The 22,021-nt window shown below is 44.0% G+C and overlaps 1 protein-coding gene across 1 annotated transcript in view; it reads left to right on the top strand.

The window, feature by feature from the left end:
• Positions 1-21,670, top strand: part of Itpr2 (inositol 1,4,5-trisphosphate receptor type 2) — a 528,924-nt gene extending 507,254 nt beyond the window's left edge. Inside the window, exons 54-55 of the mRNA XM_023718939.1 lie at positions 17,914-18,075; positions 18,738-21,670. Coding sequence (XP_023574707.1) covers positions 17,914-18,075; positions 18,738-18,824 — 249 coding nt within the window. The 3' untranslated portion in view covers positions 18,825-21,670. The remainder of the gene's footprint in view (positions 1-17,913; positions 18,076-18,737) is intronic.
• Positions 21,671-22,021: the final 351 nt, after the last annotated feature.

Here is a 22,021-nt window from a genome sequence, read left to right as displayed (position 1 = left end):
TATGTCCATGAAATAATTACAGTTAAAAAATGATTTATGTGATTAAAGTTGAAGGAGCTATTTGTAAGTCCTTGCATGGTTGAGGAATGTACAGAGCCATCCCTTTATGTTATATTTAACATATTAGGACCCAAGCTACAGGAATTTGTAATCTGTTAGTAGCTCAAATGAATGTTTTATCCTTTGTAATGGTATTATGCCTTTTCCGGTGTGAAAATGGTCTGACCTGAGTGTAGAATCTAGCTTCACCCTGCACATGTACCCTGAAATAAAGCCCTGGCTTGCTTTCCTGCTCTAGCTAAGCCCGTGTGATAGCAGTAAGCTTCATTTCACAATTTTTCTTCATCACTGTCATTCCCAAATTATAATAGGTAGCTGTAGTCAGTGTACAGCCTTGCTAAAAATAGAACATGGTGACGATACCAGGTCACCACCTGGGGAGGTGGCCAGAGAGCTCGGCAGATGGTCTCCCTGGAGTAGTGTCCCAAGGCTGTCTCTCTCTCTCAGGTGACAGCAGTCTAGACTGACTGCCAGCCTTTGCAAGCTCAGAGCCTAGATGTCGTCAGGGTCACAGAATGGACTGGGCTAGGAATTCGCTAGGCGGAGTCAAAAAGCAGATGAGAATGTGTATGCATTGATTGCCTGTCCTTGACTTAGCAAGATAAATTACAATTTGCAAGCAGAACAGACAGGCATGTTGGCTGGTCAGTGTATTTTTCCCCCCTTGGGAAGCCAGATTAGAATCAGAAAGTTGCTTAATGAGCAGAGTTTGGGAAGAAAGGGAGTTAGTGGGCTGCGTGACTTGAATGTCTAGTGGACCATGCTGAGATAAACCGAGGTGACCCCTGAACCCTGCACAGCTACAGACCGCAGCTTAGATGACAGCTTGAGTCTTGCCCGTGTGCCCTGGACTCACTGCTCACTGGCTCTGTGATCGTGGCAAACGCTCCAGGATCCCTACCTTAGGGTTCTTGTGCAAGTTTGCTCAGTTATTGCCAGCGATGTGCCCGGCGTTATTCTAGGCACGTGTCCCAGAACAGCTGCAAACAGAACAGGCAGAAATCCCTGCCGGCGTGATGTTTACCTTCTTCTGTGCAAGCAGTCAGTAAAATTGCTAAGGAATGTCAGGTGCTAGCTGGTGACAGGCGCTGGGGAGACGAACAAAAAGGGAAAGTAAAATAACCAGGGCCATGGAGTCAGCTTTTAAATATAATTTAAAAAAAAAAATGGACATGTGACAGCACTCACCAATCACATTTTTTATTCTATCTTGTTATTCTCTCTTCATTGTTCAAGGAAAGCATAAAAGCCTCACCAGTATCTTCCACAGAGTGCTGGGTGCGAATCCAGCTACCTCTTTCTACCCCCTTGGGATCCAGCTCACCATCTTCTCCTGGTCCCCAGCAACATCTTCAAAGGTGTCAATCACATTGATAGTTGGTTCTTCTTTCTTTCTTTCTTTCTTTCTTTCTTTCTTTCTTTCTTTCTTTCTTTCTTTCTTTCTTCCTTCCTTCCTTCCTTCCTTCCTTCCTTCCTTCCTTCCTTCCTTTTATTTTTTGCGGAACCGGGGATTGAACTCAGACCCTTGTGCTTGCCAAAGAAGCACTTATTCCACTGAGCCAGCTCCCCAGCCAGCTCCCCGGCCTCTGGTTCTTCTTTATTCTGGAAGACACCGTGTCCTTAAGTGTTATGAAGTGCTTTCAGTTTCTTTCTCATGAGTGGAAATTTTAAGTGTGACCTCAGACACTGAATAGCTATCTCCATCCACTGAGCAACGGGCAGGGCACCTTTTCTAAGACAAGATCATCAAACATTTGCCAACGCACGAGGATCTCCAAGAAGGATTCTTGAAAACCAGAGACCAAAAGTCAATATCCTGGCAATGACTTTTTCATGATGTAGGTGATGCTGGTGAAGCTGTGAAGGCCTTGTACTTTTGCTTGCCCTCATGTGTCCTGAAGGCAGTTGGGGCTGCCCCTCCCAGAGCTTGTGAGAGAATAAAAAGAGGTGACAAATTCAAAAGAGCAATTAAGCTTTTCAAATATCATCCAAATGAAAGACAGCAATATCAATCATGTTATTTAGAATTTCCCCTTCAAAAGCTCACAGCATTGTTCCTTTCCCATCTATTCTGATCTTATGCCCACAATCCCAAGTGGGAGTTGAAGCGATAGCACCTCAAAGCCTTAGTCCAACTACCCAGCCCCACTCAGGAATCTCTCCTCAGGCAGGATCAGAAAACAAACATGACTCCCCCAAGAGCGAGCACCAGTGCCTGTAGGCTTTGCATCTTCTGTACTTCTGTTGTGCATTCTTCCAGCTACAGAGCAGAGAGGTGCTGAGAGAGAGAAATGATGGGGGAAGACAAGACATGTGCACCTAAGTTGGGTAGGCGGTTAATGATCAGGCTTAATATTAAGCCAGGGAAACCAAGAAAATTGGATCTGAGAGATTAAAAAGCATGATACTTTAACAGAAGTTCAGATGGTGATGTTGAAAGGCTTAGCTACACTGTCTGAGAGGAAAAGGGCAGAGATCAGAGACATTAAGAAGAATGGGATTTAAGAAATCTGTAACTAGAAATAGCAAGCAAGGAAATGATGCTAGCAAGAGTCTATTCATGTTATTCATCTAACCACCTGTCTGCAAATACCTGAGTGCTTGCTGGGTTCGTGTGCTAGGAACTGAAGGGAAAGTGTGAGTGGTCATTAGGTGCATGTGACCTCATGCTAAGATGGAAAAATAAAAAACAAACAAACAAAAAAGATGGAAAAATGTTCTGCTGGTACTTACTGCCCAGGGAGTCCTGTGAATTGCTTTAGACTGTACTGGTGGAGAATATGTCCTTATAAGCTTTGGGTTTAATCACAGGCTCAGGCTGAATAAATTGCTGGTGGCTACTCTTATGGAGAACCTGTCCAGAGACTGGGCATGGTGGCATGCGGCTATAGTCCCAGCTCTTGGGAGGCTGTAAATAGGCGGATCACTACGAGTCCAATCTAGTAGTGAGACCCTGAACACCCTGTAGACCCTTCCCTGAAATACAAACACAGAGAGAGAGAGAGAGAGAGAGAGAGAGAGAGAGAGAGAGAGAGAGAGAACCTGTCCAATGAGGTAGATAAACAGGAGCAAGTGGCAAGCTGCCCTGTAGACCAACCAGGGACATGAGGATGCCCGCGGCCCCAGCCTGCTCAATGGAGCTTTAGCTCTCTGATCCCAGCTTGACGCCCAGGAACTCAGATCCCTCCCTCCAGCCCCTGGGGGCCGAACCATTTGGAAGGTGGATGTAGCAGAAATGCTTCCCTGCCTCGATGAAGCCGCTATAACCCAACAGGATCTGATAGAATAAGTTGCTGTTAACTGTGAATCAGGGAATGGCAGGAGGCTCCCGCATGAGATGCAGATCTCTGCGAGTAGAGCGTTTACCCTGCGCACTGCATTTGGGGTTTGCATCCTGTAAAATTTGCCTTTGCAGTAAAACAGTAGTTTGTATAAATAAGATTTTTCTAAATGTGTTGCTTAGCCTGATAGTGCGCATCAACATAATTTCTGCTTCGCTTTGTACGCTGGACACGTTATTGAAATATTGCACATAAATATATTTCGTGTTGAGAACTGAATCTTACTTTCAATATGCCTGGGAAGTTTTTAACTAAATCTGTCTCCAGCACAATTAAATGTATGGTAGTTGTTAGTATTTTAAGCTTTAAATTAGTATACCAATGGCAAATATCTGCTAAACTTGAAGGGGTGGTGATCACAGTATCTTTAAAATACTTGTGCAAAGCTGTAGTCAAATTACACTAAAATCTTGGGGCTGGGGAGATAGCTCAGTAGAATAAGTGTTTGTCTGGCAAGCGCAAGGGCCTGAGTTCAATCCCCAGGTCCACAAAAAAAAAAAAAAAAAAAAGGAAGAGAGAAAGAAATTATTTTAAAAAATACACTAAAATCTTGAGAGATCATCTATTAAAGATCTAAGGACAAATCTGAGTTCAACACAGCTTTTTAAGTTTTGGCTACTAAAACTGGCAAGACAGTCAGTTTTGCATCCTGAGTGATAAATTTTAAATCCAAATAAATCCTGTTTGTGGAGCCACTGAAAGCCATGTCAGCTCTGAAGTGACGTAGACGTGCACTCGCTGGCAGCATATTGAAGCTACAGACTCTGCTGACGCACAGGCCTCTCCTGGAATCTGGTTTCTAAGCACAAGGTTATGGCAAAGCTGTTAAGTGCTTCTAAAGTCAAGGCCTCCTTAAGACGGGTTTGTCTTGTGACCATGAAGTTTGGGAGGAGGCAAAGTTAAAGGTCGCTGTTGCCTCTCCAGACCTGGAACCCTTAAAGAGAAGCAACTTGGAGGTCAGAGAGGGAGGGGGAAGAGTTGAACTTGGTGTGTGGAAGTGATTATCTGAACCACCCCCGTGGGTAACATGAATAAGGAAAGAGGAAGTGAAACAGGATTCATAGCGTGTTTCCTACAATGTGGAAGGTCTACGAATACCTAGGAAGAAAAGCCTCCGGCTTTCTGCCCATCTTCTTCCAAGGCACATCACAGCACACTGGTGGGTCAGCCCTAGGGGCGCAAGAGCTTTGCCCCTCAGGAAGCCGGCCTGACAGGCCTTCCAACCAAACACAGGTGGAAAAAAAGTCCTTCTGTCCTGGGGTGGCTTCCTTCTACTTCTAGCGAGTCAGTGATTTTCAGAAAATAGATTTTGTAAAAGTGTGACAACTCGAAGGATTTACATTTGGAAAAAAAAAAAAAAAATGGAGACATAGAGGCAACAGTTATATTCAGGGAGGTGGATGCAATGAATGGTTCCTCCTTCCCACAGAGGGAAGTAGAACAAACAATAGGGCGGGCAGAGTGGAAGGAGCCCCCCCACCAGAATTCCCAGTGGCAGTTGGCACGGGACTGTTTTAAAACTCTTGTCAGAGTGACTCTTTGTTTCGGCTCCTGACAACGTATTCACTTCTGGGACATCATAAAGCCACGAAGCCAGACCCTGATCCCCTGTCTCCCCACCCTTTGCCTGACCCCACATTTCCACGTGATCCCATTCGCCAGCCCTAAGCGAGCCTGGGATCTTAGCTCTCTTCCCACACATTGGAAAAGCAACACGTAAGTCCTCCTGCGGCGGGTTAGCAAAGCCTGGCAGAAATCATAAAAGAAGGGCATTAGCCTCCCCTCATTCCAGAGGAAACACCTTAAATAATCATCTTCCCCAGCCACACACTTATAGAGAGGTAAGCGAGATTCACACAAATGGGGTGGCCCCCAAACCCCTGCCTTTTTAGTCGCAGGCTTCTCCTGCCCCAGCAGCTGCACACCTGAACCCCTGCCTCTTCAGGGCTGCAGCGGCTGGTTTCCCCTACGTTACTGTTAACATGGTGCGTAGAACCTCCCAGAAGGGTCACCCGCTTCCCCTGTGATCTGAGTGTCCTTCGCCTCTGGAGCCTGGAATGACATTGTGGATGGAGGACCTAGCTCCATTTTGACCTCGCCATTTTTTCAGTTAGCGTTTGTTAACTGTCCCCATATATGTATATCAAAGCATTATTTTTGTTTCTGAGAAATGCCAAATATCATGAATAATTTGCAATATGCAAAATGCACTCCTGGAAAGGAAATGGGTAGAACATAAAGAATGAATAGTTTAATCTGCCAGGCACTCACAGACTGATGGACTGCAGATTGTCGCTAACTCCTCAGACAGCATGGGTAAGGGACAAACAGAGGCCTTATATAAGACTACTCAGAGAATATCCTTTTCCTGCTGAGGAAAGAAAAGGAATTCCATTATTCCTTAGCCATGGACACATGCGGGATAAACCTCTTCTGCCTTCCATCATCATATCCTAGATATGCATGTGATCACAGCTCCATACCTCCTCTTGCTGTCTCTGAAAAATGTCATCCAAATGCTCGGTATTCACAGGCCTTAGTCCGGCAAGAATTAGCAAAAACAAAATGCCCAGCTACACCAGTAATCGGCAGTACTTTGCCTTCAGTGTTTCTTTAACGTTTCTACCATTAATCTCCCGGCCTGATCGCCACCAGAAGCAGTGGGACCACAGCCAGATGTGGTAAGAGGGTTGCGGACTATTCAGACACCAGCTATTCAGTCTCCACCTCAGTTGGATGTACTGCGAGTCCGTTTTGGTGTTAATCATCCATAGTTAGTGCAGACCCCGCAAGTTAGAAAGCATGCTCCCCAATAGGACTTTAGACAGTGGCTGGTCTTTGGCGATCCCCAAGCTACTTTATTTCTTGCAGGCTGGCTATAAATTTGGGGGATTTCATGGCCCCATCAAGGCTGCTAATTTGGTGCAACAACTCAAAGGACTCAGAAAGTGTCTGTACATATTATCCTTTCATTGTATGGGACACAAGTAGAGAACCAGCCAATTCAAGAGACACATGGTAAAGAACACCGAGCTTCTGTGACTTCTCCCAGTGGAGCCAGGGCTTGCCACCCCCATCCCCTGCACCTCAACGTCATCAGCATGGTAGTTCCACTGAACTTCAGTGTCCAGAGATTTTACTAGACTTTCATTATATAATCTTGATTGATTGACTTGTTGGCTGTGTGACTGCACCCCATCTTTAGCTCAGAGGTAAGGTTGGTTCAGAATCCTAACCTTGTCATCGTGTGTGCATGTGTGTTTGGTCATTCTAGTAACCCCCCTCCTGTAGGTAGATGTCTAGGAGCCCAGCATAAACACATCCAGCAGCATCAATGCAGGTGTCATGGGGTCAGGACAGTGATGAATAACAAAGCCACTTTTATCACTTGGGGCATTCCAGAGATGTAGACCATCCTCCTAGGAACTGGAAACAAAGACTACTTAAGTAGTTTACTATAACACAGTATTCCATGCCTGAGCATGATAGACTGCATGGTTGGAAGCCAGCTTAAGAAGAAATGTAAATTTTAGCATTGACAATATCGCTATGGAAACTATAAACGTGTATGTCTATGGTTTCAACTCCTAAGATATGTACAATCGAACTGAAGAGGTAATATGTATGTAATTGAAATTAAGCCACAACTGAAGAGTTGGTCACTATTGTCAGATGTCTCAGAACAGCATCGGGGTGCTTGTCCACATAGGGCACCCAAAGTAGGTCCACTAATCATAACAAAGCATACATTATTTCATCTGACTGGCTCCATCATGTGTTAGAAATGAGTTTTACATGTAGGAATTGTCTCAGTAGCTGTTTCTGCATTTTAAAGTCTTCTGTTAGAGCGATATGCCATAGAAACAAATAATGGTGAAATGTTTACAGATGAAAAAGATGACCAAAATGCATACAGTCTTGAGTAGCCTCAGCTTACAAATGAGAAAGGTATTTATGAAATAGTGTTAAAAAGTAGAAATATAGCACCTACTGCATGACCTGTGGTTATTTTCATGTTGCATTTGTGTGAAATTGTTCTATGTCTCATGGCTATGATTCTGGTTCACCAATACTTGGTGCCTTTTGAGACTGGGCGTGTTAGAAACAGCCAGAGGTTGTTATTGAAAGAGAAGTAGGAGCCTTTGGAATGATGGTACACTGTACTCTTCCTTTAGGCTCACTTGTGTACTGAGATTTCTGTGGCTATGTTTCATTATTTGAGGTTCTTCTTGTTTGTCCTACTTGAAATTAGCTCATTGCATCTCACTACATGACAGATAGCTGGAAGGGTTGTCTGTTATCAGCTGCTGCTGCTGGGCTCCCTGTGTGCAGAGCCACGTGGTCTGTGGACCCACCTTGCTAGCTGTCAGCTCTTTGGTGACTGTGGTGAGTTAAGAAAAATTAGATTTTCTTGAGCTGGGCACCATCCTGTAGTGAGTCCAAGTCCTAGTGCCAACGAGACAGCGGTCAAGGCCACACTCTGCAAAGCTGTAATCTGACTGACAGTTCAATCCTGTCTGACCTCACACCCTGTCTGCTCCTTCCCAGGAGAACATACTGGTTTGGATTCTGTTCCAATTTTTATTCAACATCCCTAAAGCCACAAGATGCTGTTTTGGAAAAATCTAATGAAAAATTCTTAGGTTCCCAAGGCTGAGAAAATTTGGTCAAAGAAAAAGATCTGTCTAATGCAACCTGGTACCTCATCTGGATCCAACTTTGAGTTCATTGTTAAATCTTTCTGTTACACTAACCCCAGAAAATTAATATTTAATAATGTGAGTATTAGAATACTCTGATTAGAATGCTTTTGCCTGATATCTTCATCTTCAGTTTTATCTGTCCCAATGAAATTCTAGAATGTTTCTATTTCAAATTATTTCCAGAAAAGAATAAATATTTATGTAAAGAGGCCAAGAGATAATAATTTAAGGAAGTAAATATAGAAATTAATAAATAATAAGAAAATTTTAAAATTCCAGAGATAAAATATAGATTCAAAATATGTAATTATTGATAGGTAAAGGAAAGCACAAACAAGAAGAGAAACCATCAGCTCTAGGGCATATATGGGAAAAAGCTTAGGGTCATCTGGTGGCTGTGAAGGGCTCTCATGATGCCTGAGCTTTGCTTATTTGTTTTTCCTTCATGGTCAGAATGTTTCCCACTCAACACTGCTGCAGGAAAAATAGCAGCAAGTTGGGCCAGACCTTGGGGATTGAGGAACAAGTTGGGCCAGACCTTGGGGATTGAGGAACAAGTTGGGCCAGGCCTTGTCTTCTTCAGTCACTCACAGTGAGTTGCCAGATGAGCCTCCTTCCATTGCATTAAGTGGATGTCTCTCAAAATTCCCAGCTCTTCCACCAACTGGATTCCACCCTTGAAGCTAATGCGTCCATGCGTGGTTTCCAGAAGTCAGCTGACCCATGGCTCCTAATGGCTTTGGGTGCTGGCTCTCCTGGCCTCTCTTTGAGCACTTCCTACCCTACTTGCTCTTTTCTGTTAGCCCAGTGTCTGCTCCAGAGCCTCCTAGAGTCTTGCTGCCTTTTTTTGCTCCTCCTCTAGCAAGGCTGCTATGTGACTAATAAGAGGCCCAAGCTTCCCAGCAGATCTCAGCTGCTGTTGGATCTGAGCTTTCTTAGACTTCTCCATACCTGGACACTCCCTGTTTCCACTGTGGCTCTGCCCACCTCATCCCACACCCATAGCCTGGGAACAAATACAGCCCCACCAAAAGCAGATGTGACTGTGGGTTCCATAGACACCCAAAGATCATCATCCATTGGGTCAGTGGTGAAAAACCTGGGACCAAAAGAGGGAGCCATTGCCTTCTCACTGATGGGTAACACAGATATCTTTAGAAGAGAGAGCTGGAAAGGAGAAGGGACAGGCAAGGGGAGCAGCGTGCACTCTCTGGAGCTGAGGTCCCTGCTCACAGCCCAAGCTGGTATCTGAGGGTGAGATGCGCTGTCCGCAGACACTGACACATTCCCATCACACAGGCGTCAGCACCTGATCTTTCACTGTGTTGTCCAGCACTCTGGTTTTTGAACTTGGCAATTTCTCAGGCTATTAGTCCCTTTGGTGCCACTGTAACAGCATGTCACAGACTAGAGGTGAGTTTGGAAGGGAGCAAATATTCAAGTTCTTCAAGGGAGTTAGGTCTTGAAGATCCATCTCTCAATTCCTACAAAGAGCTGATGCATCCTGTGGCAACTCTTGAGAAATGATTTGCTGGTGTCCGGTGTGCCTGGTGCCTTTTGGCTCTTGGGATGCCCATTTTAGGAGACTGAAGTCCTCCTTGTTACCTGTCTTTGTGAGTGCCCGCTTCACTACCACTGATACATGTTAGTAAAAAGAAGTTTGATCCTTGAGTCTTCAAAACCCCAGAGCCTGACACTTGGCTTTACACCCTATAGACTGGTTCTTCAGTTACTCTGACCCTTCTTCAGCTGAAAATATTGTCTTAGTCCCTTTGGTGCCACTGTAACAGCATGTCACAGACTAGAGGTGAGTTTGGAAGGGAGCAAATATTCAGACTGTAGCAGGGATTTTCATTCACTTGCCTGACCAAAGTCAGAAAGCCAGCAGAGAGAGAGACCTTCCCATCTCTGAAGAAGCCACATTTGTAGGGCCAGGCATCATGAGGATTCCTATGACCCTGTCCCCCGACAAGTCTTATGCTAGAAGAGATCCTGGATGCTTCCTTCCATGGCTATCCAGTCCTACCACGAGGAGCCTAGAAAATGAGATGTCCCCCAATTTCTCTACCTGTAACTTTTGATTTTAAATTTGGGCCCTGCTGAGGTCAAGTCACTTTCATTCCAGCACTATCATCCTTCACCAGCATTTTTCAGTGTACATCTTTTCCCTCTGTCTCCAGGAGCACAGTGATTCTGTTACACAGGCCTTGTCCCTGAAAGTCTCCTGAGCCAATGCACTAATGGTAGCACCATGACAAAAGACCTAGGCAAGAGCCCAGCAAGGGCACCAACATGTTAGGTAAGGGCCCCAGCCACCTTGCATGTTGCCTGGCTGTCCAAAGATACTTTCTGTTTGTATAACACTTTATAATGTCAGGCCATAAACATTTTAATTTTTAAAACAGGTTAGAGTATCATGGCAGTACTCCTCAGGAATTTATTTATAAAATATTTCAGTACAGACTTACTTTGGATAATTCGCAAATTTAAAATTTCTTAACCACATAAATATGGTACTTACCATATTAGCAGGAACTTGCCCATTGAACAAGAAAGGATCCAGCTGGAAAAGAGAAAGAAAAATCAGGGAGACTCAAAGGGACAGACGCTGGTAAGGGCTTGAATATGAATCCTTGAGTTCTGTAATATGTTTTTGTGACAGAGAACCATTTTTTCTTCTTCCCTTCTTTTTAGAATAAATCATAAGGGAGACCATTGATATTTTTCCATCCATGTTTAATTTCAAAGGATACAGCTGGATTCTCTCTCTCTCTCTCTGTTTCTGTCTCTCTCTCTCTCTCTCTCTCTCTCTCTCTCTCACACACACACACACACATACACACACACACACACACACACCCCTGCAGTCCCTATGTCAAATAAGAGTGTGTTTCCCAGCCCATCTTGCTAATTTATGAACCCAGGGCTTGCATCTGAGCCCGTGTGAGCATCAGACTTTCAGTCGCTTACCTAGAGCAATACTTGTTGTATACAGGTGCAGTATTCACAAGGAATCAGGGCAGGAACCCAAACACCAGTGTTGTGGGTGTCCCTCATTTTTTTGAGGCCATACCTAGCCTGTCCTCAAAGCTACCATATTGGTACAAGGGTGGGAAGCCCTAAAATGAGCAGACACTGGGATGGGGTACACAAGGCACCAACCTTTAACTAAAATGATCACTTCAATTTCTCGAGCCAGGCTCCAGTTTCTTTTCCTATGTCTGAAGTTCCAGGAAAACTGGGATGGTTTCTTTCCCTGAGGGAGCTTCCAGTAAGTAGGTAGTAGATGTATTTCCAGTGTTCTTTTTGAGAGCCATTTCTGCTGACATCTTCAGACAAAAATTGCAAAGAGAAAAATGCAGCAGGTTTCTGTGAGGCTTTGGGGAAAGGGCTATGTGTTTCTGTCAAGGAGGCTTTACCAGTGAATTTTCGAATAAAAAATATAATATAAACATAAAGCTCAGAAGTGCATGGAAAATTTCTTTTATCTGAGGAGAACCTTAGGAGAAACAGTCTTGTGACAGTCCCTGTATGTGTTAGATATAAAATCTGGAAACAGAGGTGAAGGTAACTATGAAACAGTTCATGGATGTCCCATCACTGTACCGTGTATGGTACGTGTAATGTGCTTCATCTCATTAGCAGTATTGGAAGTCACTATGCGAATTGCCATAACACCATTGGCATGCCTCGATTCATTCCCATCAGAACCTGAGCGTGCGTCTGCAATACAGTGCTTCGATGGTTTCCTGTTCTGATTTTTCAATAAATAAACCCTTAGCATATCCCAGGAAAGGTAATTGAAGAGGTTCAAGCTATAGTAGTCTGTTTGGAGACTCACTTTAGTCTTTGTGTTTGTTGCCAAATTCAGAAACCAGGCCTGGGGGCTCTCCATTACCCAGGAAGAGCATCTGGTGTGGTCAAAAGACTATGAGATTTCTTAACCACACAGTGGAGGTCAAAGCCTGGCCGAGGCCTTTACACCACTGGTATGACCTTGGGCAAGTACCTAATCCTCTGTTCCCTCCCTGTTGTTGTCTGTGAAATGGTACGGTAACAGTCCCTCCTTGTGGAACTGTGGTGGGTGTAGGTCATAGAACGACTAGCCTGACATCTGGTAGGCAGCACACAGATGGCATCTGTTATGACAGTGTACAGTCACAGAACTAGGGCTGGGGAGATAGCTCAGCAGTATAAGCACCTGCCTGACACGTGCAAAGTCCCAAGTTGGATCCCAGGTACCAAAAGCCCTACGAAAAACAGAATCACAGAGCTTGCTTTCTCTTTATCTTACCTCCTGGCAACATTTAATGTGTGGCTAATAAAGCTAAAAAGCTGGGAGACGATCTTTCCCATGTTTGACCAGCTAAAATTAATCAGACAGCTCCTCCATCTCATTCTTATGTGAAAAAAAATTATTATACACTTTTTATTTTCTTGAGCCTGTGGTCAGTTCAGTGTCAAGAGAAATGGCCTGTGATTCTAGAACTTGGGAGGGTGAGGCAGGAAGAGGGTTTGAGACCAGCCTGGTTCATAGTGAGTTCAAGGCCAACCTGGACTACAGAATGAGATCCTATGTCAAAGAAAGGGTGGGGACAGGAGAGTGGAAGAAAGAGGAAGGAGAGAGACAGAGACAGAGGCAGAGAGAGACAGACTTACACACACACACACACACACACACACACACAGAGAGACAGAAACAAGGGAGAGACAGAGACAGAAGGGAGAGAGAGAGAGAGACAGACAGACAGACAGACAGACAGACAGACAGACAGACAGAGAAGGGAGAGATGGGAGGGAGGGAGAGAGAGAAAGAGAGAGAAGAAAAAGAGGAAAAGAAAAGGATAGGTTATGTAAGAGGTGTTCCACAAGGTAATGTGGAAGAGTTTATCCAGACACAGAACAAGTGCAGAGACATCTGCAATGATTATGTTGCAAGACCTCAAGGAAACTAAGCTATTAAACTTTGTAGACTTCAGTCTGTGCATCCACAATGCCCTGGGCTTGGGCCGTGCAGTTTCAAGATTGCTCCTCACCTAGAGCTTCATTTCTATTTGTTCTCTTGCCAGGCTCAAGGTTCCTCTCAGTCCTATGATTTTTACAACGTTCCTTGCCCTCATGCTTCACAGAATGATGAGCTGGAAAAGACAGAGACACCACCTAGAGTACTGTTCTGGTTTTACAGATGAGCAGTCTGCAACCTGGAAAGCGAGGCTTTACCTTTTGATGTCACACAGCTAGTCGGGGCTGAGATAAAGTCAGAAGCCAGGCATCTGAACTCCTAGACTAGTGCTCTTGCCATTGTGTCACACTGCCTCTCTCCTACAAATGAAATGTCATATGTTCATTTTATTGACTAATTATAAACTTCAATAGGTCAGACTGATCTGACTGTTGTTGACAATACTTCTATCTATTGGTCTTCCAGAAGGATAACATTATAGAATTCAGAGACAACAAAAGGGCTATAGCTGGCATGCTTTGGGTGTCCTCAAGTGACATCTCAGAGTCACAACAAGTTCATCTCTGAGCTCTGCATTTCAGAAACCTCTAGGTCTCAATTTCCACTCACTAAGTTATTAGAGTATATATTATACCCTCAGAGTCTAACAGTTGACCCACAGCTTTCTTCGCTTTGTACTACGCTGTGGTCAGATATTTTCATTCCTGGTGAAATAAGGAAATGATTTCATTTGGACTAACCAAAGTCAGTATGAGGACCTAATAATCATGTGCACTATCACAAGATGTACACAGCACATTGTGTAAACAACAGACAACAAATCAAATCAAATGGCGTGGTTAGATAGCGAACACACCATGAGTGGAGACGTAGAACCCTGTTAACTAGCAAGTGTTCTGTTTGTCTGTCTTGGCTCCAAATTGGGCTGAGGTCTGGAGTTCACCTTTTTCAAGAGGAGATTTCCATGGGAACGAACAGCACAGAGAGAAAGGAATTGCTAGCTGTTTAACTGGGAACTTTAAATTTTAAAAGCATCAGTTGTGAAACTAATTTTTTGAGGACTGGCTTTATGGAAAAAGGAAAGAAGACCAAAAAAACATTAATTGAAGTTGGTTATATCTTCCCATTTTGTACTGAGAAATGTAAAACATTGAACTCAGGTCTTTTAGAAATTAAGGTGGAACCATAAGATGTTATTTAATAGTGAAAAAAATTGATTGCACATTATATTTTCATTCAGTTGGTATGTAAAGGGAAAGAAGACTAAAACAGTAAACATTAAAAGGAAAGAATTTAGGAGACTGGGAGATTGCTCAGTAGAATAAGCGCTTTCCTAGCAAGTGCAAGGGCTTGCGTTCAATCCCCGGTCCCACCAAAAAAAATAAATAAATAAGGAAAGAATTTAGAAAAGAATGAAAGCAAGACTGAAAGAGAATAATTGTTAGCAACTAGCAGAAAAGACAAGAAGATCATGTAACTTTGCGACCTAGCACTTAAGCACAGCTTGTCATGACTTTTATCATCTCTGATGGAAGTCTCACTCTACTCAGATTTTAGAAGCATAGACATTGTGCTAGGTTTTTGCCCTGTTGTGTCTCTGGTGCCTAATACAGAAATCATGAGTAAGAATTATTAAATGAGGGGATAAATAAAGGAAAATTGAAGAAAGAGGGTAGAGAATGAGCCCATGATCCAAGGGACCCCAGCAGTGGTCTGCAGAGAACTCCAGCTGTTTCTTCAACAGCAAGAAGAGCCCGTGGACTTGACTCACCACGGCCCCAGAGATGCCTGCAATGTTGTTTCTTTGGAGGACTTTTCACAAGGCTTCCCCTGTGTCCGAGTTGGCAGAGCAATAGTCTGTTGAGTATTAAGACATTCTGCATCTGTTGCTTTTGAAAACTCCCTAATAGTTAATACTTTCACCCTCACATGAGGCATTACCCTGTCACCTGGTCCCTTCTCACCCTAAGCCCAGGCATCTGATGCTCTCAGATCCTTCTGCTGTTGCAGCCCCTGTGGAAGCCCCATCCTCTTGTCGACTGTGCTCTCTCGCGCAGCGCCACCTCTTAGACCCTCCCAGGGGGAGCCCTTCCCTTTTGGCCTTCCAGTTGCACCTTGTTTTTTTCCCAACCCCTCTGTAGTAGAAGAAAGTCAACACCTTCTGAGCTCCCTGTCCTTGAGAAGTGATCATGCTTTCAACTCCACGTACAAGAAGGCATGTTCCTGGTTCCTCTCTCCCTGACCTCTAATACCCCAGTGTCAGTCTTGTTCGTTCTGCATAGATGTTGACCTCTGGATGCTCACAGCCTCTTCATCCACCCCAGACCTCTCACCATCTTCAGGATGACCTCAGGGGCTCCATGCACAATTCTTCAGAAACTTTGCTGCACTCTCACCCCAGAGCTTTCATGACCTGAAATTGTCCTTCTTTCAGAATCTTTTATTTTATTAGTACATGTTTGCAGTACACTCAGTATATTACAGTCATCTTGGGGAAGTTGATGCATGCCCACAATACTAGAGCTTGTATTTTTTAAATCCCCTTCTCTACCCCTTCCCTCCCTTCTTCTATGATTCTCCTTTCCCTCTTGTCATTTTTGTTGATATTATTCATCTTTGTTCACGTTTATGGCACAGTGTCCACATGGATTGGGGTTGTTAGGATCCCGTAAGGGACAGATATTCACTCAACGTTTTTCTCATCCTCTCCCCTTCACACCTTGCCTTTGATGCCTTGAGCCTCTTCCGATTTGCAAAAGATCCATCCCCTTATCTCCTTCTGTTCTTCCTTTATTTTCTTCATAGATCTTAAATTTATTCCATTTTCTGTCTGCAGTCCCTTGTCTTGCCAATAGCCGAGATTGTGGATAGATCTGACCTGGGAGCCAGCTAACCCTCTTGCGAGCCTGCTTCTTCATTTGTAAAATTCAGATAATAGAGATCCTACGAGAGGTAATAATACCTCAGTTCATTGGATTGTTGAAAGGAGTGCTTGTAAAGTGTGCAGCACTGTTCCGTTCTCTGGCCTTCCTGTCACTCTGTTCTGAGTGTTCATCATTCCAGCCTCTCTGCTGACCTTCTGAGCTCCCCTACACCTGTATTGTTTTGATGCCCACCCCAGGGACACTCAATGCCCTGTGTCCATCCAGCCCTCTGCTTCACCTACACATCCCCTGTTGGTGAACAGTAGCCTTTACCACAGTCATTACGAGGCATGGTCACATACTCAGCTGAACCCTCCATGCTGTCCTGCAGAAATCTAATGGGTCCCTATCCTGTAACAGTCAGTAATTTATTTATTTATTTATTTATTTACTGCCTCTGTGACCAGACTTCTTCCACTTTATTGGCATCAGCATAAGAATCACACAGATGCTGCTGGAGTTCTGATTTGGTGAGCGGTGGTAGAATTGAAATCCATAATTTTAAGGAACAACCCTAGGGGATTTTGATAGGCACCCTGTGCCATCCAGTGGACCTAAGCCACAAGCTCCCTGAGAGCATTCACAGGGTCTTATCTGACTTTCATCCCTAAATACCTGACAATAGATGCTGAAAGGATTGATGGAATGAATGAATCTGTCACTCTGTACTTCAGAGGAAGTGACTGTTTGGCTTTGAAATGCTAATTAGCTACAGCTGTTTAAATGCTGTTTAAAAAACTCTGTGTTTTATCTTTAATCCTTTATCATCCCTTTTCACTGCCAGTGGAGGTAGGACTTCTTCTCCAATGAGTTACAACAAAAAGCCAACTCAGGGGCCAAGGAAGATGGGGAGACCGTCCAGGCAAGATGGGATACAGTCCAGAGGGGCGTAGACTCCAGTATACCTCAAGAACAGAAAGAACTCTGATGGGCTACATGTTGGGAATGCTCCAGGTGGAGGTGTCACGGCCATTTTAGGAACTTGCCTGGAGAGGGAAGGGTCCTAAGTGGGAAGCTCGCTGGTGGAGATGTTGGGTGGACATGACTTAGAGACATGGGCATCTAGAGGAAGAGAGGCTGATGTGCTCCATCTGTGGCACAAAGAGTTCAGACCACCGATCTGTCACTTACTGGCTTATGGGTAACCTAGCTGGGTGACAAGATGATTTACCTTTAAAAATGTAATGTAAATATCACATGGCCATTTAAGATGTTAGGCAATCAGGCAAAGCTTTCAGGATATTTATGTGTCCACACCATGGGGAAGAAATCACACGCACACGCGCCTGCACACAAGCACACATGAGACATGCCCTGTTGGCCTTGAAAAGCAGAAGTGGCACTGGCTATTGCTGTCTGGGGAAGTCACCCCAGCGCAATATTATTTCCAAAGGGAGCAAACAGAGTAACCCAGAGCCATCTCCTCCCACTCCTTTCCCCCGGAGTGCAGCCAGTGGGAGGGAAGTTAGCATAGGCAGCTAGAACTGAAACCCGAGTTTCACCACCTCCTGTTCTACCAACCCTTTCTCTCCTGTGCCAGGAACAAGAGAGAAGCTGCCCCTGTCTCTTCCAGTCTGAGCCCACGTGGGTCTCTTTCCCAGCCTCACACCCTACTTTACATTTCATCAGGGTCTGCTGAATACCCGAAGGGTACAGGGTGGTCTTCTAAATGCTCCATCCTGGACTCCCTGAGAGCCCATAAAAATTTTGCTTCAATATTTGAGACCTTCTGGCAGGTCATGAAGACCAGTGTCTAACCAGCCTGCCCTTGCTTCCTGCCCTACCCTGCCAGAGAATACCTTTTGATAGGAGTGGTAGGAGATACTGACTCACAGGTCCATAATAAGGAACTCCTATGAACAATCTTTATAGGACTTTAGCCTTTCTTCTGTCTTAATTCCTTTGCTCCTATTTCCACTTAGGAAAAGAATTTGGACTGGTTTCCTCGGATGCGAGCCATGTCTCTTGTTAGCAATGAAAGTGACAGTGAGCAAAACGAGATCCGGAACCTGCAGGAGAAGCTGGAATCCACCATGAGTTTGGTCAAACAGCTGTCAGGTCAGCTAGCGGAGCTAAAGGAGCAGGTCAGTGTGCCCATGGCCAGGAGCTGGGGGCGGAGCGTGGGAAGACTTGGAGTCTCCTGGGGTCACCATTAGGGGCTCTAGACTCCCGCAGAGAGCCCTGCGCTGTGCTGTAGACCCAGGGCCTTCTGCTTGCTGAACCCACACGGGTCCATGTGACATTTCTCCTACAGCAAAGGGAAAGAAGCAGATGCCGATGTATAGGGAGCAGTGTGCATGCTCTTTAAGATCACGTTTTCTTCCAAGTGACCAATTACCAAAGTCATGGGAAGGGAGAACATCATAGTAGCTGCCCCTTCAATGCTATAATCAACCCCTGTGTCATGTGACATTGTTAGCATTCGTTTAAAAAACAATAATATCAGCAGAAACCACGCAAGTGACTAAAATGACTGTGGGGACAATGACATGACAAGCAAGATCTGTCTGAGAACCATGGTTCCTGTTTCTTGACTGCAGCCAGGGCTTGGCTCTTTTTCTCTGTTTATGGAAATTCACTCTTTAAAAAAAAAATCTCCCTTTTTATATAAATATGCTCTATATGATGGCAGAGAATAAGTACTTGGGAAATAGTGGAAAAAAAAAAAATGGTTGTGATCCATCGGCCCGGGGAGGAGTGAGAAAATCAGCTGAATACACACACACTCTCTCTCTCTTTTCCCCAGATGACAGAACAAAGGAAGAATAAGCAGAGACTGGGCTTCCTCGGATCAAACACTCCCCATGTGAATCATCACATGCCACCGCACTGATACCATGGGGGGAAGCCGTGACTGGCCTTTCATCACTGCCTGATCACTGAATAAAGGACCGAGATGGAGGGACGTGAACAGTGCCTATTGTGGAAAAGTTAAAAACAACCAAGTGTCAAGACGTCGAGTGGCTCAGCTCTGAGGACAATCAGGGACTGTGTTTTCGTGGTTGAGAACCCCCATGCTAAAAAACAGCGGCTCGAAAGCACGCGGCACATACTCTCAGTGCACCAGGAAGTCACCTGCTCACAGGGGCGGAGGAGAGGGCAAGCTGCTGTGTGGAAAGCCAGGGCCGTGCGAGGTGACTTCTTCGATGGGAGGGCTCAGCCTCCCCCTCCGCGCTGACTGCAACCTTTGTTATGGCTGGTTGGGGTTTCTTTCTTTTAATTGTGGTGCATGGGTCAGTGATACAGGAAGTCGAACTGTGGTAGTTATATTTTATGAAGGAAAATACTGAAAAATTCAGAATGAGAGTTGGAAAGAAAAATGTCAATGCCTCCAAACTGTAGCTGTCACTAAGCCATTTCTTTATTTATAAGGTAAGACACAACGGACTTACAGCGCTAGGAACTTCATGCTTCGGAGCTTATGCCCCTCGTGCTGACAGGATAACTGGAATGTGAGCGCTTCTCTATATCTCAGATAGGCTCTGTCAGTGTGCAGAGGCCTTTCCTAAGAAAAGAAAATTTTCACAGAACTTTTGTTAAGAAAATGTTTTAACTCGTGTATAGGCTAAGACTGTAAGATTTGTGAAAGAGGAACTTGGCAGTAAGCCGCAGGGATGTGTTTTTGGAGAACGTATATGTGCTATTAAAATATTCTGAGATGAATAAATAAAAATGTTTAAAGGTGACAGGAAATACTGAGAAATTTATAATGGTGGCCTTGCCTTTTATAGACATGGAGTAAAGGCAGTTTGATTCCTGTTTGTTATCCTTAAAGAATGCAGTGTTTCTATTTATTCTATTTCTGCAGTTAGGGGGAAAAAATCTAAGACATCTATTAAATACATAAGAAATTGGAGCATTTCAATTGCATGTTTAGAACTTTAACAGAATCATCTTTTCAAAAGGTAGAAAGATCATCGTTGCTTCCTGCAATTATTTTTATGTCAAATGATGCAATCAGAACTTATTGAGGGAGAAAAAGTAACCTGATGTGGCCAGATTATTTTTAGAGGCTGCACATTGGGGACATTAAAGCAAAATATAGATAATGAAAGTATTGGGAGAACTGCTGCGTGGCAAGGGACAAAGGCCCCTGACGCTAGACTCTCAGAGAGGCTTTGCTGTTGACCCGGTGGTCCCCAGAGCCTTTAAACTCTCAGTTATGACGGCCCAGGTCTAAGGCCAGGTAGCACTTGCTATAGCAATGTTTGCCTCTGTATCATTCTCATGTACTTTTAGCTGTTGGCTCCCAGGGGACAGGGGACCCCAGATAATGAAATGCATCAAACGCAAAGGAAATCTGAGCTAGCACTTTCTGACAGTGTTACCATATACTTAAAGCCCAGCTGCGAACTTTTGAGCAGCGCCTATTTGAGCTATAGCTACTGTTTGGGATTTCCACCCATTTCCATTGCAAACTAAGAATTCCTCACTCAGACACAGTTATGTTTTCCTGACCAGTAGTTGGAGGACCCTGATATCTGTGGTCCAGAGACACTAAGGAATTGTGACATATCTGCCAACAGTACAGAGCTCTGTACCTAGTGAGCATTCGATATGTATGTGAGGAACACAGCTGTCACTTAGTCACCCTTATAATGAATTCATTATAAAAACTTTAAAATAGATCACTTTTTCTAGCGACTTCACCACAATTGGACTAACATAGACATTTTTAAAATCCCAGGTCATCATTGCTGTTAACAGTATTAAGGTAAAAAGCACCCTTTAAAGTATTTGAGGGGCTGGGGAGATAGCTCAGCGGCTTAAACGCCTGGCTGGTAAGCACAAGGTCCTGAGTTCAATCCCCAGTACTGCAAAATAAATAAACAAATAAGTAAATAATGTTTTTGAATCAGGCAATCTTGGGCAGCAGGGAAAGAAGAAAAATGTGACCAATACTGAGGCCATTCCACAATGGAATGCTGTCTCAGTTTCAGCACAAAATAAAATACCTCTGGTGTCTAGTCTGAAAGTCAAGACAATGAATTAACTTGTACAGATGTGATCAGTGTGACTGTCAGATGGTGACCCCTGAGGCCTCTCTTGATGCTGTGATAGTTCATTTTATAGGGAATAAGTTGCTGAGTCTATAACTGCCATCTAGAAATGACTGAACATCTCCAAGCTTCGCGTAGGCCGCCCCACTACTTCACTATTTCTTCAATTGTAACTATCTGAAAGGGACTGTGACTGACAGGCCTCCTGTTTCATCAGAATTTAAGAAGTTCTCAGTTGTGCTTTTAGTGCCTCTTTCCTTTCTGCCCACATGCTTAGTTTATAAAGCCAAATAAAAAACAAGCCAGAAAGGCCTTTCCCACGACATTGAATTCATGAAGGAGAAGAGAAGAGGAAAATTTGGTATGAGTTCATACTTCTTAGGGACACTTTTGTCCATGTAACAGGACCTGGGTGAGGACCAATGGCATCTTCATATTTATATAATGATGACTATAATTACCTTGGATGTTAAGGGAGTTTTTAAATATTTAGTTGTGAAAATCCCTATTGGTTTAAAAGTCTGCTTCTACTGAATACCATTTATCATTTCAAAAAGGTTTTGTTCCTGTGTGTTCCATTTTGAGGCTCAAGAGTTAATGCAAGTACTTTTTTTTTTTTTTTGATGAATATATCAGCCAGGTGTGATGACACAAGCCTGCAATCCTGGAACTTGGGAGACTGAGGCAGGAGGATCTCTATGAGTTCGAGGTCAGCCCAGGCTACAAAGTGAATGCAAGGCCAGCCTGAACTGCATAGTGAAATGCCATCTCAAAAAAGGAAAAAAATAATAATAATAATTTGAGTTCAGAACTGTTTGTATCATCTAGGATGATACTATTAATAAACTATACTGCATGCAGAGATTTATCATCCTATCAACTTTTTAAAAGTTAAATTAGAAGAGGTTTTATTTTCTTGCATACTGACATTTTTTCAGTTGATAAAGGGGATACAGTTTCATAGTAGACTGTTAATAATAACAGGAAGCAAATTCAATCAAGTCAGAATTCATTGGGTGCCGAGTCCCAC

Source organism: Octodon degus, unplaced genomic scaffold, assembly GCF_000260255.1.
Source record: "Octodon degus isolate 3935 unplaced genomic scaffold, OctDeg1.0 scaffold00064, whole genome shotgun sequence".
NCBI classification, from domain to species: Eukaryota; Metazoa; Chordata; class Mammalia; order Rodentia; family Octodontidae; genus Octodon; species Octodon degus.
Note: the sequence above shows the minus strand (reverse complement) of the source record. Positions and strands in the feature narration are given on the sequence as shown.